Raw genomic sequence first — 17,364 nt, forward strand, 5'->3', positions numbered from 1 at the left:
AACTAAATAAGGTGTTAGAATAATTTTCATTGAATGTCTGCTAATTGATGTCTAGGAAAGATAATTATTGTCATTTTCTGACAAATTCTTCCACAAATACAATTTTTTGTAGTTAACGGTTCGAAAACCATTTTCTTCTCATCAAATATCCGAAATCACAAAATATGAATCAAGAACTGGTGAAAAACTTGGAAAATGTCAATACAAAGATTACGTAACATTTACCATCATGTCGTTGTTATACACAAATCGACAAAACGGGAAATTTACTTCTATATATAAAAAAGGGAAGCTATTGGAGTATATATGGCGAGAAAATCGCAAGAATTTGAAATTGAAATCACATTGCAGCAGACATTTCTTTATTAACTGAACACCTGTGGAATTTTACTTCAATAATTTCTTTAAAGGGTGCCACAGAGAAGCTTTAAAAAGATGCTGAAGTTGAATTTTCCAATAAGGATCGTTAATCTCACCAACAATTAAGGAGACCGCAAAAAATATTAATCAAGTGAGTTATGAATTTGTTTCTGTATAGACCCTAGATGATTATATATCTAATATATAATCTTTTCTTTAAACCTTTTTTAAAACTAAAAGTAATTATATTGTAAAACATACATAACAAAGAATAAAAATTACGTCTAACTCACTCAAAGTATAATTCGACAATGCATATTGCACTTCAAAATTTAAAAAAAATTTTTTTTAATTAAAAACTATATGTTGATATTTTTTTTTCATCACAAGTACAGCACATGGGTGATTCCGTTCTAACTGTGATTTTTTGTATTCAAAATTTCAAGATTTTAAAATTTAACTTTTCTAACTTTTTTATGCATATTATTCATCTATTTTACTGTAAAAATAAAACTCTAAGAGGAATTTACTACAACTTCAAAGTATCACGAGCAAGACACAAATGTCGGATTTTGAGTTCCACGGTACTGACTCATTTATCCACGGTACTGACATGGTAACTTAAGATATTAAACAACAAGTGCATCAATTTTCCTCAGTTTGATCATAAACATTAGAATTTATAAGGTAATTAGTTTAAATCATTTGTTACGACAAAAAAAATTAATAATTTAGCGGTAAATTCTAGGAATGGACATGACACGGTACTGACATGGTAACTTAAGATATTAAACAACAAGTGCATCAATTTTCCTCAGTTTGATCATAAACATTAGAATTTATAAGGTAATTAGTTTAAATCATTTGTTACGACAAAAAAAATTAATAATTTATCGGTAAATTCTAGGAATGGACATGACACGGTACTGACATTCAAGTGATGTAGTATAAGTTTTCTTTAAGTGGCAAGTTATATTGTATAAAAATAATGTTTAAATATCTTAAGAATTATTCAATTAACACAAAATTTTTATTAATTGATTATTAATTAATGACTAGTACAAAAAAACAATACAGGACATTGAATATCACAGTTAGAACGGAATCACCCACATATCCATACTACTACCATTGTATAAAGAAAGGACATATTTCACAATTGCAGAATTCTACGTCACTAATTGAATTTTAGTACGATATTGTATTATGATACATTTAGTATATTTCATCACGTTACGTTAAAGTTATTGTTTTTGATTTTATCAAATATATTAATACAGTACGAGAGCGGAACAAAATCTTCCCAGGAAGAAAGGGGAAAATGGATAAATCACAACTGAAAGTTAAAAAATCATACAAAATAGCCAGGACTTATTTTTTCGCCTCTTCAAAATACCATCAAAAGATGAATATTTCAAAAATCGCAAATTCATATTATTTCAGTCACCAAAGGAAAGTATATATATATATATATATATATATATATATATATATATATATATATATATATATATATATATATATATATTATATACCGGCAAGGATTCTTCTTTCCATCCCAAATTTAAGTGATTAACAGATTAATTAAAAATTATTTGTTTCTGCACGAAATCATTACAAAAATCTTTTTTTATACATTGAAATTGGTGACAAACAGATAGTACTGAGATTAAGCTTATTTTCGGTTCGAGATTAATCCATGCTATAACAGATTCCCATCGAATCCTTTCGTAATAAAAAGTAAAATTGGCAACAATGTACTATCGGTTCGAATTTCGAAGATAGAGAAAACTTCACATTTAGTTGTGATCTTTCCAAAAAAATTTAGTTGTTGAAATTATTGCTGTTTATTTCAGATGGCACTAAGCTACGGGTAATTTTTATGAAGAACGAGCGTAAAAGTAACTAGATGGAGTGCAAAATTGCCTTAAATGGTTTTAACATTATCACTGTTCTACTATCCTATTATTTATACAATACTACTACTATACCCAGCTGATTCACCTTAAACACAAGAATTGCCTCATTTACTGACAACACAGCCGTAGTTGCTTTAAAAAAAGATACTGTAAGTGCCAATCTAAATATGCATTATTACCTTGATATTCGAGGTCTGGCTATTAAATAACGAGAGTGTTTACGAAAAAGGGTTTTATTATGAAAATTATTCTACATTCGAATGCTCCCCTTCAATATACTGCCCTCCCCTCGCCACACACCTTTCCATACGTTTTTACCTTTGATCGAAGCGCTGCTGGAAGTCTTCTTTGGTGAGTGCCTTTAGGAATTCTGCCGTTTTTTGCTTTACCGCTGTCATCGATTCAAATCGTATCCCTTTCACAGCAGATTTTATCTTTGGAAACAAAAAAAGTTGCACGGTGCCAATTCTGGTGAGTATGGCACTGGAGTGCGGTTACTGGCCAAATACTGCTTCACAGATAGAGCGTTATGGGCAGGCGTTGTCTCGTGTTTTGGGACGTGCATAGACAAGATATCTAGACACCCAACGCACTACTCGTTTACCCCCTCTAGGCCCTCTAGGCGCGTAGTCTCGTTATTTAATAGCCAGACCTCGTACTTATCCCTGGAGTTTGGAAGTTTGCGTTGGACAGCAATCCGAGAGACTTTACCGAATAAATTATGATGCAAGAATATTGTCCTACGAATGATTCAACATATTTATGGAAAGAGAAGTAATATTATGACTGATGATTATAATAACTGATTTGCCAGCTGCGAACTATCGGATGTTTTGTTTCTAGATCAAAGGTTGTTGGCTTTTAAAAGAAACTACACTGATGTCTTATGTACCAAGAGATAATAAGAATTAGGTTCTTATTTCTAGTATGCACTATGATGACGGAATAGTTTCATTCACGAAAGAGAAAGCAAAACCTTCTATTGTAACTTTTCATAATGCAACCGAATATGGAGTTGATGAGGTAGATAGAAAAGCAACAATCTGTAATTATGCAAGAAATACTAGACGCTGGCCCATTATAAAATTATATTCTTCGCTCAATATGGCATCATTCAATGAGCATATTATTTTTTTGTGCAAATTATGGAAACGTAGATTTAAACATTTCAACAGCAACTAGCACGTGAGCTCATTAGTGATTATCAGAAACACAGAACAACATTCAAAATTTTACACATGAAGTAAGAAAGCGTCGACAACATATTCTCTCGATATTCGTGAAGAACATGGATACATATAAAACGAAAGCAATGTGAAGAATATATTAACTCAGGTAACAATATTAAGCTTTGCTGTGAAATATGTTATGAATATCTATGTTTGAATCACACTCGTATTGTATATATCACTGTAGTAAAAAGACAGATGCAGATGAATCTTGTTAGGAAAATTATGATTTTTTCGACTGTTTTTTGACGATCTTTGGTTATCGATGTTTTTTTCGGTTTTCTGTATTAAATATTTTGTTGTATGTACTTCATATTGTAGATATCTAAGAGGAATGTTTTTTTATTCAACAAAAATACTATTGGGTCAATATGACTCAGCGCGAGTATTCGACAAAATCAACTCAAATAACATTTACTATTAGGTACAACACCTACATGTAATAATGGACAACGTACGAATACCAATACATCTTGATCATAGTCATTAAGAATCTTCATATTGGAAAAAAAAGCTTGACTTGAAATACCGGCAAATGTACTGGCTCCTAGCACAATTTCAAACAAACCACACTGAAACCTATTAACGATAACGGACTGTAGCTATACAACAATGGCCCCGCCAGAAGAACACTTGCTAGAAACTAGTTCCAAGAACTGAACAAGTGTAGAATAAGGTTGAATGTCTCCCTTTCAGACAATTACTCGATAATCTGTAAAGATGAACAAGTTGTGATAATGAATTGTACGCTAGAAATTGAATTTATCATGAAAATATGAATCTTACGCTATCTATCGGTTTGTATATAATGTATTGGATCGAGGGAATCCATTACATGGAAAGTTTTATAAAGAAATCATTTTCGATTGTGTATTGAAAATTCAGGGATACCTCCTAATTTTATTTAAAGCGAGAGTACATGCGAAAAATTTCTTTTTCCTTGAAAACTACGCTCACTTGTTTTGTTAAAGCAATACATTTTTTTTATTTCGCTGTAATATAAGGAACTTGAAACGTTAATTAAAAGTTCTATGGTTTCTTAGCTTACTTTTTTTGGCAGAAGAAGACGTATTAGTCTTGTAAGAAGTAGTCAAGAGGTACTGTTTTTATTTAAATAATTATTTCGAGACGTTTTTCAAAGAATATTACTTCTCGAGATTTTCTCAGAGATATTCAATTTATTGAGGGCTTAAATTATGGAAGATAATATAATTTAATCCTCTATTTTCCCTGTTTTCAAATGTATTGAAGTAAATCTTATGTTCCAGAAATATTTGTATAAATATATTGCAGAAAATTCATCTGATCAAACTAGAGACATCAGGAGAATGTTCTTATGGATATTATTTAATAAATTCTCCAATAATACTCAGTTCTTCATACAAATAATTCTGTATTACAAGGAAAAAATAGCATGCACAACTCAAAATTAACATACAAGCGAATAATCTCTAGGAACGAAAATATTTTTTTTTAATTTACACATTTTTCCCAACCGCGACAATCCAAATTTTATTTCAACAAAAGAAGTTGAGCAAAGAAAAAAAAACGCTTCCCGGTAGAAACTTAGAGGCGCTGTCTCTTTATACTGGAAGATTAAATAAAGTGGAGAAACAATGTCATTTCAACTTCTTCTTCTCCTTTACGTGGAATTTTCTTTCGAACGGGATACGGCTGGAGTATACTTCAAGTTTTACATCACTCCAAAAATTCTCAGCGACGATTTTCTACCCTTGTTCTGTTCTACGCCAGAATAACATTAGCAAGAAAAGGTACGCGTCAAGATCAAAGCCAAGTTGTTGGGGATGAGATTTAAAACATCGTAGGCGAAATGGATAAATAAGTATTGAGAAATTATGTACTTCAAGATTTAAGGGGCAGATGTATTAACTTTAAAATTAAATTATATACGGAAATAAATTTAATTGCACTTTAGATTAATATTTAAGTGGACTTACCAACAACTGTCATTTTTTGATGATCGGTTACAGTTTCAAAGAAAGGAGCTTCGCCGGATACTTCGCATCTGTACAAACCAGTGGATGATAATTGAACTGATGACAAAACAACAACACTTTCTGTCGAATTGTGCATCTGGAAAAAAGTTTGAAAAGTTTAGCTACTATCAATATATAAATATAAAGTTATTTTCCTCTTCTTGTCATCTCAGATAATCATATTAATATTTAGTGGACTTGTGTACAGGATAAACAGAAAATATCTTTTACTTGGTGAATTTCAGAGGACAAACACGGGCTGTTACGACCTCTGACAATCACCATGAAAATCTAAAATGCTAATTTATGTAACAAGAATGTGAAGTAGTCTTTTTTCGACGATTGTGAATATTGTACAACAATCAAATAAGTCGAAAAAGGGCCTCTACACATTAAACGCAATAAATATTTTTTCTACTAGCGAAAATTCTATCAAAATAATGAAGTTTTATAGTAATTTTCCTCAGGAACTAGTGCATAAAGTTTATTTTTTCATTAGAAGAAACTATAACGCTTTCATTGAACTACACTTTGTGCGGTTATTAAATTTTACAATTCTGCTCTTCGGCATGCATAAATTTCACCTAAAATAATTAATAGTACATAAATAGAAAAATGGAATGAGCGCGACTTGAACCTGGGACCTCCCGCAAGTGAGCGTGCGCAAATTTTATGCACCCGTCGTCTAAAGTACTTACTAAAAAAAAGATTTTTATCATTATTGTTATGATCAAGTAACGAATACAACAACAAGGCTAGACATTAAAACAAATTGTGAATTTGAGGCTGTGTTTTGATTTATATTATGCGGAAAAGAGCCTCGGTATTTGATAAACTCCAATTTGAGTTGCAAATCCATGAATGCTAACAAATTTTAACCATTGTATCTTTTATATAATGCCAATTAAATGAAACTTGCTGAACAGAACGAACGTTTTGCAGTGCGTGAAGTTTTACGCACACCTGAACACCTGGTAAAAGTATGCTCTAATTAAATTGCAGCTGGTGCAATTAGACTATGTGCAAGAATAAAATCGGTTAGTTCTTTCTCCTAAATTGCTAACTTTTTTGGATGTTAGTTGTGAAATTTGAGCGCAATAGTGCAATTAGTGTATTTGTCTGCTGTTGGTTTACGAAAAATAATTCGGCCTATAAAAACCGTTGAGCATCATGTTAGGTTGAAATGTTGTGCTTTCAATGAATTTAAGGCTACGTAATCGTTTGAAATATGGCAGAAGTCTTTTGGGGAGTCTACTTTATCGCATATGCAAATATTTGAGTGGCACCAACTATTCATACAAGTTGCCCATCCCCCACCATAGATAAAATTAAAAAAAATTTAGAAAATAGTGCTTGGTAATCATAATCTAAAGGTCGCGGAAGAGATTTTGTTTGCTCCATTGGGCTCCCTGTTACTTTTGTCTCCATTATAAATTCAAAAGCCTGCTTATAAAAACACGCCTTTGGAGTCATAAAAAGTAATTCGCTTACTGATGACCATTCTAGACAGTAAGCCCAACCTAACCTAAATGTAAAGAAAATTGGATTAGGCGTTGGCATGCTTGTATTAGCTGAGAAGAAACCTATTTTGAATGCGATGAAAATATTTGTATTTAAATACGTAGAAATTTTTTTTTGTTGCTTGCGACAAATTTGATCAGAATGTATTATTTCACTATTGTATGAATCTTGTTATCCAATAAATAAATTTCATTAAGTCCAATCACTCTGTATACATTTCAGTCCGGTATAGAATCTAGCACACAAAGGTGGAAACAACAATGAAGGAAACGAAAGAAAAAACATAAAACGCTTTTAGTAAATTACGTTAAGGGTCTCTTCCGATAAAAATACATTTTGGAAGTAAACAGAAAAATAAATCATTTGTCAGTCGGGATCCACACTGCCATTATCATTAGATGAAACTGAAAAATGCTGGTTATTTGTATTTTTTGATACCACTTTCCAAAAGTACGGATGAAAAATTAATATTTTCATCACGATCTAATTCATCATCTCATACTTAGAGCAAAAAAAATATAAGATATTTTATGAACGACAATATAGCATTGTTATGTAAGAATTTGTCTTTGTAAGAAGACACTCTATCGTGGAATACAAAATACAAAGCGGAACAAAAGATGTTCTTAATAAGGAATCTCCTTGAGAGGTCGTTAATTGAAACGATAAGTGATAAGATAATGCTTAGCCTAAGGAGCACATCTTCACCAACGAGAATATTGCTACATTTAGATCGTTTCGATAAAAGTTCTGTATAATGTACAATTGATTATCGAGTCCATGGTTGGATACAGTTTAGGATCAACCATTTGAGAGCCCTATCGAGGTTTCCAATATAAAATGCGGGAACACTAAACAAACAATTACAACAAATTGTCAAAAAAATAATTATAACAATAATTTCAAGTGAATTTATAAACTCCATGGATTCTTAGGACTCTTGGGCTTAACATTTCATACAGTAACATTCAACTTTTACTGTTCATGTTCACTTAAAAGCTATGTCCGGCATTTAATTCCATTCTGCTAGGGTATTGATTGCCATTTTGCGCTTGAAAGTTGTACGCGGAAACTACAAGAAATTAATTTTATTCTTTTCTTATATTTAAATTACATAGGTATCATTTTTCTTATATATGAGCTGAAAACTATTAATAGCAATTCTAGGTATTTTAACAATAGTAAAAATAAGAGAATAGAATAAGACACACGAATTTTATTCGTCATTTATTTCTTTAACAAGCCTCCTTGTCTTATTTTGTTATATTTAACTGAAATGAATAGTCGTCAAGCTTATAAATAATAATAATAATAATCATTGGAAGTAGCCCCACAAGAACAATTGTGAGCGTGCTACATTCAAGAAAATGCCGCGTTACGAGGAACTACATCGAATGATATTGGTAGGTTTGTAGGTTCCACTTTCCTCCTTTTTTTTGATCTGACGGATAGAAATAGTGATTATGTAACAAATTTTGTTCCTGTAAATATAATATTCAAACAAAAAAATTTAGCTTTATTCCATTCAATGGTTGATTCCTTAGAATTGCTCAAAGTAAGCAAATTGTTTTTTTTTTTCTAAATTTTGTGTAATGATTATGTGGCACAATGTGGCAATGATTCCACTCATTCATCCATCATTAACCATTGCCAAGGTTTGAACGTCTTCGAGCAAACACCGGTGATGCTGAACGAAAAGACTAAAAACGCAATAATCGACTGGCACGCTTATGGAGTCGGTATTTCAATATACACACAATCTCAATCGACTATCCAGCAAAGGAGAAAAACTATTATTACTTCGTATAATTGCCGCTATTGAAATGGAAAATAAGAAAAAATATTCACATATGCAAAAGACCACAATTTTTTTCACACATGTATTACGAACGTAGTCAATCCAGTGATTGGAGGAACTCGAGCAACGACGAGGCTAATTCGCACGCCAAACTGATGAGAACGAAACCACTAACACATCCAAAACCCATACTCAGTGTATTCAAAAGTGTGGCTAGTACATATGCTCGTAAGATAAACTGGGGAGATAAAAGGAAACATCTGATAAAAGACAAACTAAAACACTTATAGTGGCGAGATTCAAATAGTTTGCCCAGTGAGGTTGAAAGGTGCAAGACAAGGTGCTTGATTTGTTAGTTTTATATGGTGCCTATCAGTATCGCAAAAAACGTTCATTGATCACCCATTAACTCAACTATACCTATAACATTGAAAAATTTAGTGAATACAACATCCAAAGCTCAAATTGACGAAACTTCTCTTTCGAGCAACCAGCGTATCAAAATCAAAAAGAATACTTAATCAAACTTAAGTAGGTACTCAATACCAAATTACTAACTTTCAGATGTGTGAAAACTGTAATATGGTTTGATTGGAAAAATACGGGACAATGCGTCCAGTTTGAGTGTCATCTGTACGTCTGTCGACGACTTCAAAGCAAAATTCAATCTTCATTGTGATGCTTATAATTTCCAAATATTCTAATTCATTTCTGTTTAATGGAATATTCAAATTAACTTGATTCAAGTTCGCAATTAATTTGGGAAATATTCACATTAAGTTGTTTCTAGCATATATAAAAAAGCTTCGAATAAAAAAATTAAGGGATAAAATTTTTTCTATAAAGTTGTCTCGAATCATTTGAAATTTGAAATAGAAACCTTGAGAAATTTGCAATAAATGATTGAAATTTATAACTCAGCCATGTAATGTATTGAAAAATTTATGGAAATCGAAACAAGGAGACTTTTACAACTTTTTTCACTAGAAAGCATAAGCAATATTCTCAGAGACAACATTTTTCCTCAAAGAAGGATTATATTGTAATGTCACTTTTTTTAATTAGATTCAAACGAATAAATTTTTATTTGTATTTATGATCAATAATGTCATTAACTTTGTTATCAGTAACAGTACCCTTTAGGGTACGAATTTTTTTATCAAGGGCGGATAAAAATCTACAGGTTTTCGAGTAAAATATCTTAAGACGTTACTTTGTACATCATATAATCTCAAATCTTTTGCCATTACGAAAACTTTTGTTTTGAATAAATGGACATCGTGAGTATCATGGGTAAAACTGAACCTCCCAACCTAATCCGGTAATTGTTTACAAAGTTCGTCTTGTTCAATATGGTCGTGCATTGTCAATTTAAAGAATAGTGGCTTTTTTGTTGACAATTGGTTTGTCTGGTATTAATAGTTTGTCAGGTTCCACCCCTTCACCTAAGAATAACATATGAAACATACTTCTTCTTTGCTACCGGGACTGTTATGGATCTTTGCCTCTTTTGTTGGCTACCATATAAATGTTTCATTTACTGATTCACAGTTGTTGATTCCCCGAACCATTGACGAAAATTTTTGAGCCACAATGTCAAGAAGATTATAACTCACAGGGCTGCGCATCAGAAAACCAAATTATTCTAGTTAATGTTTTTGTATATTTTTGACTATATCTAAAGTTTTGTTCAAGAGCTCAAACATACAGGAGCACATTTTTAGAATGAAAACTTGGTTGCGCAGTACTTGGTAGTAATTCATTTGGGAAGAGTTACTGCCTTTCCTAATTTAGATTATTTTCGCAATTCATATTTCGTCTTCAGTAATTAAGCGATCAAAACACGTTTCTATATAGTACAGTTGAATACTTTGTTGCTTTTGGATAGATTATAGGTGACCCCAATACTTGCTCTTCTTTCTTTTCTAATTTGCTCCATTTGATCTTGAATATTTCACCAGGGTTGGTTAAGGATGTTTGAGGTCCTCGATTGTCGAACATGGATTTAGCTCTTAGAATGTCATTGCCCGATACTATTGGTTTTTCTGATCCATAGGAGTCAGAGAGATCAAAATCTGCGGATCTGACATTATAAAAACCATCTTTGGCATTTAAAAACGTCTAATGCAGTTGCATAATATCGAGAATGTTTTGCTCGCAACTGCTGCCTTACTAGATACGTTCTTCTTGTATCCGTCTACCCATTTTAAAAATGCAAGAAATATTAATATTTAATTATTTAGAAGTGAACGAAGTCACGATAACCTTGAAATGTTATAGACACTAATAAGTACATAAATGTATTTATTACTTTCTTATAATTTCAAAGGATACATCAAATATATCAAAAATGATTCAAATATTTATTAGTAAATTAAATTCATACATCCTATGGATTTTTTCTTCATCTTTTATTTTTTCATTTATTTTCCAAACACGGATTCATTCATGATTCTTCACTTCCTAAATGGAATTCGATAAATGTATGCTGAAATCAATTTTCATTAAAAAATGGAAACTTTTTGGGATATATTTCTAGGGAGATTTAGTATTATATCACAAATTGCGTTTAATTATGTAACGTGTTTAGATGAAGTCCCGATTTTTCTTTCTGTTCTGTTCCATCAAGTTCATGTCATATTATGTAATATAAATCCGTCTGATACACAGTTTACAAGCATAAATAAGGTATCCAAACCGTCAAAGTTTAGATAACTGGGGATGAAATGTCGCTTCTATTCAGGAGGGTTGCTTTCGATAAGTTTCACTATCAGTGCCGAGGAGAGCAGAGCGCACTGGTCTGTCAAAACAGGGAAGTAATAAAATTCAATACATTTTTAAAATGGAAGATATTACAAAACACGTCATGTCATGGTGTCAAAATATCATCATCGATTTATTTTGAATAAAAAAAAATCCTACGAACAACTTACGCACAATTTTTTTCTCCAGGTGTCAGAAGAAATATTGGACGTCGTTGATCAGAAAGGTTCAGGAAGTATATCAAATATCAGTATAATTTGTATTATAGAATTGAAACACTATCATTTTAGTTATCTTCTAAGAGTTAAATTGTGTTTTTTCCTTCTTTTATTGAAAAGAAGTATTTAATGATTTATATGTGAAAATTTAATTTATTACTTGATTATTCATTACATCATTGTATTACACTCGTACCTATTTCTTTATATAATCGAATTCCAGCCTATTTTAAGGATAAACCGTATTACCCTCTAGTAGTTCGAGTGCTTGATGTTTGGAGGTACCTGTGGAAATTGATCTTAAACTTCTGTAGGCTGTAGAGCTCGGGAAAGACGTGCTTTGGTATCATATTTCACGAACTTGCACTTCTATAAAGAAAGAAGTCCCGATAAATTGACGAGATTATATCGGACAACTCGGACTGCCGTGGTAGTATCGGTGAAACAGAGTCAGATCAGCGACCTTTATTCTATGCTATTAGCAATCCAATTTCTTTCTTTTGTATTAAATCGAGCATCCTCAGTATATGCTTGGGACTCGAGCTCCAAATATGCATGCAATATTCCAAAGATGTACGAAATCTGGGCCTTGTGGAAGATTATAAGCTGTTGCGGTGTATATAGCTTTTTGGTCTTAGAGAGGGCCCCAGATTTTTGTGAAAATGCGTTAGCTAATTCGGCCATGTGACTACTAGGACCTATTGCTCCCAATCTCAACACCCAACAAGTTATGTGCTCCCTCGCTTCATTCGTAAATCATTTGTTAAAATGCTCTATGCCCGTACGAAACTTTTAAGTTCTTCACGAAGTGTATTTTTTGCAGAATTTTATCATTTCAAGCCAAACGACTGTGTGTCATCTTTGACAGGCTAATTTTCATTTTTAAATCGTCCGTAATCCTCATGAACACTCATCAATGTTACTTCATTGCCACCGTCGAGAAAAATGAATACTTTTTGAGATTCATTGATATTTTATTTCAACTTAAAACTTAATATTAAGCGTTGCTCAAAAGTCATGTTTTACAACAATCATTGCATACACTATATCCCCAAAACGGATGTGTATGAGATATATGAGAACTATGAGATATACTAGTCAAATAGATGTAGGTTAACTATATGCGATTAGTTACTATATAATATTTTTTATCATACCCTGTACATTTCATATAACGCTCGATTTCGGAATCCACATATTTTTCAATAATGAGATATTAATTTTTGGTTAAACATAGATGCTTGGAAAAATCCAATTAAATAAACAAAAGGTTTGAATATAATTCGATCTCCATAGGCTGGAGAAATTAATTTCCGCATAAATTATATGGATAAAATATGATTTCACAGTATTTAACAAGAATTGAAAAATATTATTACGTCTACAAAACAAAATGTTGAAATTAGTTTTCAGCGAATCAAATTAATAAAATGAATTTCAACAACCATCAGCGGAGTGGATGTTGTTTTATTTCGTATAGAATACACGGGGAATTATTAAAATAAAGAAAAGAAAATAATGGAATTAATAAACAGAAAACGTAGCTTATAGGAAATTACCAAAATGGGTCTTTGACAGTATGTCTGTAATTCACAGTACCTAGTTAAATATCTCGATATATTTAGTTACGACGTTGGAAATTCTTATAAAAGACATTACAATTCCTATCTCTAAAAAAGACAAAAAATGTCTAACTAATTTAGTTCGGCTAGCGTCGGAACTCAACTTCATTAAGTATTTATTGTTCAATAATGTCATAATTAGAATAAAAAATTCTCTCACTGTGAAGCATTATGGCATTTAGAATTACGTCAAATGATTTACATTAATATAGTTTTGAAGAGCAGTTTTTATTGCAGAAGCATTTTAAGAAGTATTGGCCTCCAAATTTCAAATGTTTTGCACTGAGAGACAGCAGAACGTTGACCATATCTTCGAAATAAAAAATAATTTCTTCATATTTTTTTATTTGATTCCTCCAGAAAGTGTGTTTTTGTACCGTGCAGTGGGAGAATTTTTTTGCAAGCGAAAACTAATAGAAACCAATACAGTATATGGTAGCGAGTTAATTCGTCACTCTATCTCACCTCAGTTCTTTTCTTGTTCTTCTTCCGATAACTGTGAAAATAGTGTCATTACAAAATAAGCGATTCGAAACGGAAGTGCTTAAATAATCCTGATGTGATTTGTTATATTTGTAGTAATTTTACAATAGCGAGAAGTGACAGAGACATTAATGGGTTAGAGAAGAGATTATACTTTACCTATTTTAACTCAATACTTAGAGATCAAGAAAAATCATGAACTTCCCATAAAGGCAGAGAAAAAGAAACAAATGCCCTTCAAGATCCCTATCGTAGGGCGAGAACCGTAATTATGTAAACGAATGCTACTTTTGTCTGGTAAAAAGCAGTGGACATAGTTCCAGAAACAAAAAGAGCGTTGTTTATAACAGCATTGTGCCACATGGGCCAGATCTACCGATTCCATCTCCACCTGACATTTTGATGAATTTACCAGCTGAATCTGTGACTGAGGCCAATTCATCAGAAGATTAATTTACTCCAGAAAGACGCAAACGAGCACAGCTGTTTACTCAAACAGAATTAAATGATTTGGATGATTTTCACCAAATTCGAATTTTGATGGAAGACTCACTTTGAAAAAAGTGAGAATCAGAAGATAACTAGCTTAGAAAAGCTTCAAAAAAGTTGTGCTCGGTTTTCTCAGCAACAATAAAGATGCCGATTACAAACACCTAATAGGAACAATGTTACGCCATTATGAAAATGCGTTACGCATGAGCGTGAAACGACACTTCCTACATTTTGACCTTGAGAACCTCAGATATTACATTGAAGAGCAAGATGAACGGTTTCACCAAGCCATCAAAGAAATGGAAAAAAGGCACCAAAATAGGTTGAATAAAAATATGATGGTTGACTACTGCTGGAATCTCGAGAGGTATTGCCAAGGCACATGACATGTTGAGAAAATCAGAGTAAAGAAAAATACTTTCACGTTACTATATTATTGAATTTTACATATCTCAAAATGCCATTATTTTCTTAAAAAATTGATTATAAATTCATCCATTGTAAACTATTCATTTTCATTCATACATCTTTGTACACGTGGAAATGTTGAGAACAAAATTTGTATTGTTGATGTGTGAAAATTCATGTTTGTTTTCATAAAATATATATGATAGTCGAATGAAATTAGATTATGAAATTGTACAAAATCTAAACGTGATAAAGAGAAAAGAGCTATTTTTATTGGAACAACTATAAAAAAACTTTCATATGCAATAAATTTTTCTGCGTTATTCTCCATCTATTGGCTTATCGTTCTTGTATTGGCACCTTGATTTTAGTAAAGTCGACTTTTCATTTTGATTCTTTGTATACTTTCCAGCCTCATGCAATATTCTTTTCTCTCCTTAACTACTTTATTTCTATAGATAGAAAACTACGTTCATGCTTCTTTGTTAGTGCCTGTTATTCATCTAAATAACAATCTATTATAAGGAGAATATGGGTTAAATTGAATTAATCGAATACTATATTTTTTTGGAAAATAATTAGACTCAGATCTGATTTGAATTTTTTGCGAACTAAGAAAAAGTAGTTTGATGTTGACCATAGATATCTCCATTCATAATAATCACATGTAAAGAACCAGGAAACAAATTAGTCAATTATATATCCAAAAAGTAGTTTATAAGTACCCGTTTTCCTTTTAGGCAAGCTGGTCCAATAAAGAAAACACAAAAGTTTTGGAAAAAAAATAAATTTATTTTCCAGCGTAACCTTCTATTAGCTCCATACACTTTTCTAAATCCTTTTTATAATAATCGTTAATTTCTCCAAAATAGCCATTAACTTCCGACATCACCTCTTTCGTTTGGTTTGAAAATATTTGACCACCGAGCCATTTTCTCAAGTGTGAGAACAGAAAATAATCCAAGGGGGCTACATCTGACCAATATAGTGCATGAGGTAGCAATTCAAACTTCAATTCATTAATTTTGACCATTACAATAACGGATGTGTGAGCTGGTGCATTGTCTTGATGCAAACACTTTTTGTATTAATATTCTTTATAGCCGGTTCTCCCTTCTCAGTCCATTGATTTGATTGTTTTTTTTCCGGCGTGTGCAGTGCTGGACCCACGTTTCTTCAATGGTTATGAAATTCGGCTTCATTTTTGTGAAACGTTGCCAAGCACTCGATGGAAACACGACGCTGTTTTTGTTCCATTGTGAGAAAACGCGCCACCCATCTTGGGCACAACTTTCTTATGTCCAAATAAGTTCATATGCGATGTACCGCACATTTTGAAATGCATACTATGTCTGCTAGCTTGCACACTTCCAGTCGAAGATCATCCAGTACGGCTTTGATGAGGTTGTTGTGAAATTGTTTACCTTTACTAGTACTCCAGAGATTTCAGCAGATCTCGTTTCAATTTATATTCATTCGAATCTTATGAATAATATTGAATTAAGAGTATCCCCTAAAAGGATACTGGTAGTACTTCTACTTCTTTCTTCTATGATAGTTCCATCGCTTGTTACTTCTTCGATATCTTTCCTCATACTGGCTCTAAGTTGTCACTCAACATCTTACGAGATCGATCACTACTCCATGATCCTATTGGAGATTTTTTCCTGGTCTATCATCTGTCATGGGACTAATATATAGGTTCCATTCGTCATTATTCTGTGTCATCAATTCGTTAATGATATGTAGGACACAGGATTGTTTGATATTTTCTTGGTCAAGTAATTTTTTCCCGAGATCCGTCTGAAACTTTCCATCTCTATAGTCCCTGAAATAAATTCATATTTTTGTTTATTGACTAAGTGTTTGTTTCGCGATCTGAGGACATCCTACGACCTCAGTTACTCTAGCTACTTGATAATACGGTTCAAGTAAATTAGAAACAGAATTATCGAATGGAATGAAATAATCGGTTATAGTCGAATTTATTATGTAATATCATTGTTGAGATTCCAAAAGAACTACCTATAATTTCATAATGCTCACTAAGTAAGAAAGGATAAGACACTACAATTATTTTATTATTTTAAAAGTGTACGGTTATGACGAAAAGTTTTTCATATGAAATATATTGAACCACAAATTCCATCAAATTTGAATGAACAATTTATATCTGTAAATAAACTGTTTTAATTATACATTTACATTGACATAACAAATACAATCTGGGGTATGTTATATATTATAGAAAATGATATTATATGTGTATAATGGGTTTTAATCATGCATATCATATTTATTCCATAAAAATATTCATCAATTAAAATAAAAACCGAACCTGAAGTAGGCAAATTAAAATCTGGACATGTGAAAAGCTATTGGTATTCATTATTTAATTTGAAAAATAGAAATTGTGGATAGTCCTGTGGACAAAGGTTTTTACCTCAGGTTTCTATCATGACGCATCCATTTTTCTTGAAATTTTGATAGTAGAAGTCTACCATATGCCGATATGTGCTTTTATTCTGAGGGTGAATACCACTCCAACTAGTTG

The 17,364-nt window shown here is 32.0% G+C and overlaps 1 protein-coding gene across 1 annotated transcript in view; it reads right to left on the reverse strand.

Moving 5' to 3' along the window:
• LOC130890767 (uncharacterized) overlaps positions 1-17,364 on the reverse strand; it is a 661,979-nt gene that overhangs the window by 81,998 nt on the left and 562,617 nt on the right. The window contains exon 3 of the mRNA XM_057795070.1: positions 5,467-5,602. Coding sequence (XP_057651053.1) covers positions 5,467-5,602 — 136 coding nt within the window. The remainder of the gene's footprint in view (positions 1-5,466; positions 5,603-17,364) is intronic.

Source organism: Diorhabda carinulata, chromosome 2 (assembly GCF_026250575.1).
Source record: "Diorhabda carinulata isolate Delta chromosome 2, icDioCari1.1, whole genome shotgun sequence".
Classification (NCBI taxonomy): Eukaryota; Metazoa; Arthropoda; class Insecta; order Coleoptera; family Chrysomelidae; genus Diorhabda; species Diorhabda carinulata.